A 10,086-nucleotide genomic window follows, 5' to 3' on the forward strand; every position below is an offset into this window, starting at 1 on the left:
TCTGGTGAAGATCAATGCCAAATACCTATTCAGTTCATCTGCCATTTCCTTATATCCCATTAGTAATTACACAGACTCACTTTCTATAGGACCAGTGCTCATTGTTAACTTTTCTTGTTTAAATATCTCCGGAAACTCTCACTGTCCATCTTTATATTTTTAGCTAGCTTTCTCTCATATTCCAAGTCTCCCTCCACCCCCATTAATCTTTTTGTCATTCTTTCCTCTTTTTATTTTCTGTTCAGTTTTCTGACCTGCTACCTGTCTTTGCACAACTATATGCTTTTTCTTTAAGTTTGATACAGTCTTTAACACTTTTCGTTAACCATGGATAGTGAATTCTCCCCTTGGAATTTTTCTTTCTCATTGGAATGGATCTATGTATTCTGAAATATGCTTTTAAATGTCTGCCACTGCATCTCTATTTACCTATCCCATATCCTATTTTGCCAGTTCACTTTAGGGAGCTCTGCATTTATGCGCTTATAATTGCCCTTATGCAAGTTTAAGACACTAGTCTTGGACCCACTTACCTTTCCCTCAAACTGAATGTAAACTTCAGTTATTTTTGATGCTACCTAGATGTGCCTTCACTGAATCTATCAGTTAATTCCATCTCATTAGAATCCTAGTGGAATACCAATTCAACCCATTTAAGAATTTTTTCCCACCTCCATCTATGCAAAAATAGGACATCAGCCTTCCCAATCTCTGAAATATTCAATACTTAATTGGGATAAAGAAAATGTAACTGTGTTTCCACAAATCCAGAGAATGCTGGTATTTGAAATTGAATTGCAAGACACCTTTCTCAAATAGCTGAAGTGTAAAATGTCTGTTGTAATGAAAACAAGTTCAGCACGTTCTGCAAGTTACTGTGTTATGTTTGTGGACACCTTCAGGAGTGGGGACCCTAAAATCCTTCTCTATAAATTTGAAGATGCTGCTTCTGTATTCATAAGAACATAAGAAATAGGAGTAGGCCATCTAGCCCTTCGAGCTTGCTCCGCCATTCAACAAGATCATGGCTGATCTGAAGTGGATCAGTTCCTGCTCTCTCCCCATAACCCTTAATTCCCTTGTCCGTCAAAAACATATCTACCAATGACTTAAATATATTTAGCAAGGTAGCCTCCACCACTTCAACGGGCAGAGAATTCCAGAGATTCACCACCCTTTGAGTGAAGAAATTCCTCCTCAACTCCGATCTAAACTGTCCCCTCCTTATCTTGAGGCTGTGCCCTCTAGTCCTGCTATTCTTTCTAAGCGGGAAGAACCTCTCTACCTCTACCCTATCCATCCCTTTCATTATCTTATACATCTCTATAAGATCCCCCCTCATCCTTCTAAACTCCCAACGAGTACAGACCCAGTCTATTTAGTCTCTCTTCATAGTCCAATCCCCTCATCTCCGGTATCAGCCTAGTGAACCTCCTCTGCACTCCCTCCAAAATCAAAATATCCTTGCGCAAGTGCGGCGACCAAAACTGCACACAGTACTCCAGCTGCGGCCTCACCAGTGCCCTGTACAGTTGCAGCAAGACCTCCCTGCTTTTATATTCTATCCCCCTCGCTATAAAGGCCAGCATACCATTCACCTTCTTGATCACCTGCTGCACCTGCAGACTGGGTTTTTGTGACTCATGCACAAGGACCCCCAGGTCCCTCTGCACCGTAGCACACTGCAGCTTTTCGCCCTTTAAATAGTAATCCCTCCTACTATTATTTCTGCCAAAGTGGATAACCTCACACTTGCTAACGTTGTACTCTATCTGCCAGGTCCTCGCCCACTCGCTCAGCCTATCCAGATCCCTCTGCAGACTTTCCACACCCTCCGTGCAATTTGCTTTTCCACTCATCTTCGTGTCATCAGCAAATTTCGTCACCCTACACTCAGCCCCCTCCTCCAGATCATCTATATAAATGGTAAATAGCTGAGGCCCCAGCACCGATCCCTGCAGCACTCCACTAGTCACCAACCGCCATTCAGAATAGCACCCATTGATAGCAACTCTCTGCCTCCTATTAGACAACCAATCCTCTATCCACACTAACACCTTACCCCCAACTCCATGCACCCTAACCTTCTGAAGCAAACTTTTGTGAGGCACCTTATCAAACGCCTTTTGAAAATCTAGAAACACCACATTCACCGGTTTCCCTCTGTCCACCGCACTAGTCACATCCTCATAGAAATCCAATAAATTTGTCAAACACGACAAATATTCATTTTGATCATTTATTTCTCTTAATGAATGTTAAACTTTGGAGCCTTTGTTGATATGTTCAGATATGCTACAGTACATTCCTACTTCAGCTGATCAGCCAAAGGAAAACATAATAGTTAATTTGTCACTAATACCACATTATCAGCGAAATGGGGCTAGGCTGTCAGCGGATAGGAATACATAGCTGCTGCCAACTGTTAAACTATTTGATTTACTATTGTCACATGTATTAACATACAGTGAAAAGTATTGTTTATTGCGCGCTATACAGACAAAGCATACCACTCATAGAGAAGAAAACGGGAGAGTGCAGAATATAATGTTACAGTCATGGCTAGGGTGTAGAGAAAGATCAACTTAATGCAAGGTAGGTCCACTGAGGAACTATGACCCTGATGTAGTAGTTACTCTGCTTAAATTTCTAAAATTCTATTTTCCATTACTAAGTATTATCATCAAACTAATAGCAATTACACCAGTAAGAATACCACACAAGATTTTCCTTCAACATGGTTCTTGCAATCTGATTCTTCCACCCCTGTTCTGTGTTGCAGTATTGCTGATAAAATGTTTCATTGCAGTTGGCAGGCTGAAAACTCCAGCACAGAACACCAGCTTAATGGTTTCCGAATCTGAACTTGACAGTGATGAAGCTATCTTCACCTGGCCAGACAGAGAGAAAGGGAAATTATTACGAAACCAGAATGGATCAATCCACAATGGCCAAGTGATTCAAAAAACCAAGAAACAACGGGAGGAAATCCTATAACTGGAATCCAGCTGCCAGACTTGTAGAAGCTATAGATCTAGGGGAGAAACTGTCTCCCAGTATTATCTCTGCTCAGTAAGATGAAGATTGATCTAAAGCAATAGTGACTGCTGTGCTGCATGCAGAGTGTAACAATCCTCACAAAATGAGTCAGTACAGCGTTCTAGTGCTTATGCTGATCTACCTGTCTGAGATTAACAAAACTGGTTTCTCATTTGAAGGCCAGAAAAGAGACTCAGGAGAGATGCAAACTGGCCAAAAAAAAAACCTTGCGTTCTTTAATTTGGGAAGCTGAAGCTTGGAGTGCAGCCCTGTCTGCAGTATTGTGGTTCTAATGTCCTGTGTTTCCAGTCAGATGTCCACAGGAAATCTGTTCAAAAAGAAAAATACTTTGAAGCCAAAAATGTGATGCGAGAACACACTGGATGTCTTGTGAACGTTTGACCGTTTTACCTGAGGTTTGGATTGACCATTTCCTTCAGTTCAGCAACTATATTAATCAGCTGGCACCCACGGAAAGCTGAATACTGTGATACTAAGCACTGTCCTATAATTCTGGAAATGTTGCAAAGAACTTCTACCTTTCTCCTGTTGAAGAATTGTCACGCAGGCAAACACAAAGGGATTTGTTGGTTCACGCCTGTTGTTGTTTAGAGTGAGTTGACTCTTGTGCAGAAATATTGCACATCCAGCAATGACCCTGGATCGTTTTAGTTTTATAAAAAAAAATTATTCTCACTACTGATTTTTTTTGTGTTAATATTGGGAATGTGTTGGTTTAAAAACCTTTTAGTAGTGTGAAGTATTAACAGGGTGTTTTTAATTTATTCCTTGGGAATGAACTGCTTTGCAGCATTATTCCCTTCCAATGAATGTAGTCTTTTATTTGCTGCTGATTTATTTCTCCTTTTTATTAAAAAAAAGTGTCTTCCTTTTAAATACACTGGCACCTGACTTCACATCTTGATACTGGTGAACAATCCAATTGGTGGTAATTTAATATAACAAATAGATAGTGTAATGAACGAGATGTTAGTGACCCCTCCCGCCCCCTGCCTAGTGCCTTCCAGAAATAGAAATGTTTTAATTGTTTTTGAGATGTATCCGTTGTACACCAGCCAAACAAAATGCTGTGCTGCTAATAAGTAAATTAAGAACGTTTAAAAGGAACTATGTACCTTTAATTTAAAATGACAAAACATTGGAAACTTTGATAACTGGAAAAATTCTAGATGATGTGTTCAAAAAGCAAAAAAAAACTGATTATTTTGTCCATCTGATCTTTCAACATTTGGCAAGATTGCACTATTTTAGTAAGAACTACACACAGCCATGTTCTCTCATCAGGCAATTAATGAAGCGCTGTCTTGTTCCTTTTTTTAAATGCAGTTACCGAGGATTGCTGTAAGTAAACATTTCTGGCAATTACTTCAGATACAATGTACCCTAAACATATGCATAGAAAAATGATTCCTGTAAGAGTAACAATATAAACTGGATTGCTTAATTATAATACAGGGTGACGAACTGTCTGTAGAAGAGAAATCAAAACCAAAATCAGAAATTGGTATCAACGTACAAGCTTTTTGGGCATATCTGCAGATTATTTTTTAAAATTTTCCAAGTTTGGAGCATCTATGCACTGAGCTACTCTGTTTAAAAAACATGGGATGAGGTCTCACAGGCTCATTGATCAAATGCATCAAGGGATGTGCTACTGAGTCTCCAATTCTGGGTGTGTGCCTGTGAAAACTTGCCTCAGTTGCCTTCCGGGAAAGAGAAAATTATCCAGGTATTCCTGCTGAAAAAGCACACATGTATTGATTAGCTTTAACTTAGTGGTGATGCCTCGAGCCATCGTGTAGGCTTGCTTGTGTGTAACAAATGGCTACATGAGTAATGTACCAAAAGGGCGCTGCTGGCATCAATTGAATTGTATTCTAATATGTGATTCATTGGCTTGAAGAGACAATGTACACTCAGAGGAAAATTCAATGGACTGGTCCCCAAACCTGTTGTTGTCCATCTTTCTGTGGCAATTGAGTACAATTAAAGCAGGCCTTCCTTAGGAAGGAAAGAACTTTCATGACCTTGATACCCTCATAGCACTTCCATGGCCAATGAAATATTTTTCCAGTGCGGACACTGTTATAATGTGGGAAACGTGCTAGCTAATTGTAACATTTGCAAGACAACAACAGGATAAATAGTCACTTGCTATTAGAGAACTAGAAAATTGCTCAAAAGAAAGACCTGTCGTCGAAGCTTTTTATCTTGCAGATGTCAGGACAAATAAAAACAAATGAAATTTTATTTTAAAGTTAACTCCCCCTGTTCCTGGTCACGTAATGCTGTGTTATCTTTTACACAGCTTGAGAGGGCAGGTGGGACTTTGGTTTAAAAGCTCACCTAAAAGATGGCACCCTTGACAATGCAGCACTCAATCAGCATTGCACTGATGTGTCTGAGTTGATTCTGTGCTCGGGTCTCAGGAGTGACTTTTGAGTCATGATTGGCAGCGCAGCTATTCCATTATTCCATTTTATGTGGGCGGGAAGAAGCTGATTAATTTTTTGAAAACAAATTTGTACTTTTATTTACTACATCCTGAGAAAACTGTCTAAGAAATAGCAAGTGTGGTCGATATAAGTTTTAATTGATTAAATTCAGTGCGGTATAGCTATCCCCAATTATTTGTATTCACCATCTATCAGGTTACCAGAAGTAGCTTTTCTCTGGGTGGGGTTGATGGGAGGGTGGTTTGAATTGATGGGCAGATTGACATTGCACCTTCTCATTCTTTATATGAAACACTCGTATCCCTGATTAAGCCGCAGAGTAGCATAGCAAGACTTGCAGAGTCTATTCAGCCATTTTACAATAAACTTGTAGAAATTAGTGTAATGGGCATTCAGATACTTAATGAAAATTCACACACAACTGTGATTTGAAGTAAAACCTTTGTGTCGAGCTTGGTGAGAGGATATGGTGATCATGAAGTGTTCTTGAACACACAGCTTCTGAACCCAGGTACATGGAAAGTAAACTTGCACTAAAAAAAATCCTCGGAGATTAATCATTCATTGTATAAAAATAGGTAATGACCTTAAAAGATGTGAGCATCGAGTAAATTTACACAGTTGGAAGAAATGACAACAATTGTATTGTTCACCTTTTCTTGTGTAGCGTTACACTGTATTGGAGAGTTGCACTATGCACCAGCGTCTGTCACTGAAGAATTTTGACTGAGCTCAGTGTTTGTATTGTTAAAGCACAAATTGTGCTTTTATAAGTAATTGGATAGTTTCTGGGAATAAGCAGCTGATAAGCTGAAGTAAAGGTTTTTTTTAAGTAGCAAACTGTTAAGTGTTCAGTGTCTGAAATTTATTTTCCAAAACTAAAAGCATTTATTTTATTTTTTAGAAATGGTTAGCTCCTTCATTGGCATATTAACTTTTATTATGACTGATGCCAACAGCGCGGGTTCAATTCCCGCACAGGCTGAGGTTATTCATGAAGGACCCCCTTCTCAACCGTGCTCCTGATCTGAGGTGTGATGTCCCTCAGGTTAAATCATCACCAGTTGGCTCTCCCCGTCAAAGGGAAGAACAGCCTGTGGTCATCTGAGACTATGGCAACTTTACCTGTTTCAACCTATTATGTTTACTAAGCAGATATCCAACAAGGTCTGATTGATGTGACATTGCACAATTATGCAGGAATAACAGTGGATTGAGCATTGTAGTTTCCAGTAAGATTACATCTTGATGCAACATCATTTGATTTCAATTTGTTAGTGTTTTTGTTATGAATTGTTAATGTTATTTTCAGATGTATATGTTTGTAACCAGTCACACAAAGAATATCTCATGAGGAATGACAATAAAAATTTCCAGCCAACCTGGCATGTGGGGATATTGAGCTTAGCTGAGCTGATAGCTGATATTCTCCACAGAATGTTTATTTGCCTGTGTATTGATATTTATTGTTTAAATTTTAGATGTGCGTCAATACTAAATTATATCTAGGTAACAGTATGCCATTCCCAAATTAATTTGGATAGTCTATGCAAATGTAAAACTTGAAAATTATACCTTATGCTATTGGTCGAGGAAGTAAATTTTAACATGATATTGTAGCAACATTTTGTCAAAACTTATGTATAGCCTTGCTAGTAAAGGGATTAACGATCATCGTGGATGGTTTTGATACCAAAGGCTTTTTTTATTGCTTGATGCAAATTGAATAGAACTGTGACGTTTGCAAAGAAATTCACATTACATTTAAAAGCCAAATTCTGTGTCTATTTCTAACCCTTACTTTCCATTTTCTATAATGTTCTACCAATTGTCCACATTTTCTTAAGACTGTTACTGATTTGAAAAAAAAGACTGCTTTCATTAACCGCCTGACTGTTGGTACTTCCGCATTCAAGGCCACAGAACAAGTGCTGGAAAATGGGATTAGAATAGGTAAATGCTTGTTGGCCAGCGCAGACGCAATGGGTCAAAGGGCCCCTTCTATGCTGTAAAATCCTAGTTTAAAACTTCTTATACGAACACAGCAATCAAAGATTACACTGTGCATAGGCTGTTTAGATATCCAATGAACTTCTATTCAATAGATATACTTTGTTTTTTTTTGTATAGAGTTAAACATCTCATCAAATTCAAGCCAGAACTTTAAAAAATATATAGTTGTGGCTTTGTCTAAGAACTGTTCTAGTTCAGTTAAACTCAGATTTTCAACTTAGATTTTCACCAAACTCCTTCATTGTCAGTACATTATAGACTTAATAAAACAATAGGAGGGTGGCAGAGATGGCACATCACTACCCCCAAAACCATGTCAGCATGGAGCCAACATGATTCACACCGATCTGCCCCACAGCTATAAAGCGCTGCCAAGAGGGCTTCGCGAGGGCCAGGTGAGACTTCCATCCCTCAATGAGGTAGATGTCCCACCCTCTGGAGCTGGTAGCCAATTTGGCCGACAGCTCCATCAGTCGTGACAGTGCCCGGAAAGTATCAGTGACAACTGCCAGGATTGTGGGAGAAGATTATCAAGGCCCATGGATCTCCAGAGCAGATAAGACGTGCCCTGTGCCAGGAGGGTTTGGGTAGGTTCAGGAGCGGGGGCATTGGGAGGGTTGGGGGAAAGCTGCAAGGGAAGGAATGGATAGAAGAATGAAAGGGGGTTGGGTTGTGAGGGAGGTTGTTCAGTGAATGGCAAAGGGCAGCCCCAGAAAAGCACCCCCCCCCAAACCCTCTCACTCCAGCATCTGATTTTAAAGAAATTGAACTTCCCGCTTCTGCTTGCTTGCCCAAATCAAACGTTTTATGATGTGGGCAACGCATTATTATATTCAATTGGCTTGATAACCAGTCTAATTTACCCTTAATTATGCTTAAATATGGTGGACATGTTGCAGACTTTGGCACCTGTCCGTTCCATTGTATTATAGGGACAAGCTCGGGGGTGGGTAGGAGGGAGAGTGTTGAGATGGGTGTCCATCCCCTCCCCTCAGCATATAAAACCTTCTTGTAGTTGCTGGCCTGTTGTGATTTCAAAATAGTACCCTGAATGGAAAAGAAATTGAGAATTAACATTCAAAATATTTTAATCAGTCTTAAAAAAAAGATGGGCAACTGGGGCATTATAAAAAATGGAGATTCGGGGTTGGGAACAGCTATTAAATTTGGCTTTCATGTATAAAATGAAATTCTTTGGTTTATACGCAAATTGCCTCCAACAATTATTTCAAGCTATAGCCTCTCTGCATTACCTTGTGTTGACCAAATGGATTTGATATAAAATTTATTTTACATGTATTAATTTATGTCTGTAACTGCATTTTATTTTTGTTGAAGAGTATTGGTGTGTGTACTGTGGTCTGGATAAGATCTAGTATGCTCTGCTTTGAAATTCCCTTTTCTGCCAATAAATGAGCCATTCAATTTTCATGTTTCTTTTGTACTGGAAAATGTCATCTTCCAACTGTCCGTAACCTTTTAATACGTGTGGTCCAAGTTAGTGTGATGTATGTAATCAACTGCACTGTTTTAGATCCTGAGGTTTACCACTTTTAAATGTTTAGGGTGGGATTTTTCTGGGCCTTCCTGCTGGAGGGATCTTCCGGTCCTGGTGAAGGCAATAGTTGAGCCACACAGAACACCACAGACAGTGACAAGACTGGTAGATCCCACTGCTGGCCAATGGCACACAGCCTCCAATGCCAGAAAACACGGGGGCGAAGGGCCTGGAAAATTCCACCCTTAAATCTTATTTTGGTGGAAGTTGTGTGGAATTGTGAATTCTAGACTGATTTCTAATTTGTAGCACGGGGAAATTGGAAAAAATAATCAAATGGAGAAGTCAGAAATAACACAAATAAGTGTTACCAAACAGCATTACCAAACAGAATGATCTCTCTGATATTAGACCCTCAACTGCATCACGTTGCTCCCATGTATGAGGAAAAAAGCAAGTGTTTAAAGGCTCAAAAGCCGGGGCTTCCTCAGTTTTGGTGCCATAATCTCTATCTGCCTGTAATTCCCATTGCTCATGTATAAGAACATAAGAAATAGAACATAGAACATTACAGCGCAGAACAGGCCCTTCGGCCCACGATGTTGCACCGACCAGTTAAAAAAAACAACAACAATGACCCACTAACCTAAACCAATCCCTTTTCGTCCATAAACCTATCCACAGACCTCTTAAACGCCCCCAAACAAGGCGCAGGAGTATGGAGCAGGAGTAGGCCATCTAACCCCTCGAGCCTGCCCCGCCATTCAATAAGATCATGGCTGATCTGTCGTGGCTCAGTTCCACATTCCTGCCCTCTCCCCATAACCCTTAATCCCCTTGCCTATCAAAAACCTATCAACCCGCATCTTAAAAATATTGAGCGAGGCAGCCTCCACCACTTCAACAGGCAGAGAATTCCAGAGATTCACCACCCTTTGAGTGAAGAAGTTCCTCCTCAACTCCGTTCTAAACCGCCCCCCCCCCCGCCCCCCTTTATCTTGAGGCTGTATATTATCAGGATTACAGTTTCCCAGCCTTCCCTACAGTCAGTTAACCCAA

At 40.1% G+C, this 10,086-nt stretch overlaps 1 protein-coding gene across 3 annotated transcripts in view; it reads left to right on the forward strand.

Annotated features, from left to right (window-relative positions):
- The window catches only part of LOC145358013 (dyslexia-associated protein KIAA0319-like protein), an 88,750-nt gene extending 79,790 nt beyond the window's left edge, over positions 1 to 8,960 (forward strand). For all 3 annotated transcript variants that reach the window (XM_080211695.1, XM_080211697.1, XM_080211696.1), the window contains exon 21: positions 2,810 to 8,960. In XM_080211695.1, the coding sequence (XP_080067821.1) occupies positions 2,810 to 2,997 (188 nt within the window). In that variant the 3' untranslated portion in view covers positions 2,998 to 8,960. The remainder of the gene's footprint in view (positions 1 to 2,809) is intronic.
- The last annotated feature ends 1,126 nt before the right edge of the window (positions 8,961 to 10,086 follow it).

This window comes from Carcharhinus amblyrhynchos, chromosome 24, assembly GCF_965287045.1.
Source record: "Carcharhinus amblyrhynchos chromosome 24, sCarAmb.v2.hapA, whole genome shotgun sequence".
Taxonomy (NCBI): domain Eukaryota; kingdom Metazoa; phylum Chordata; class Chondrichthyes; order Carcharhiniformes; family Carcharhinidae; genus Carcharhinus; species Carcharhinus amblyrhynchos.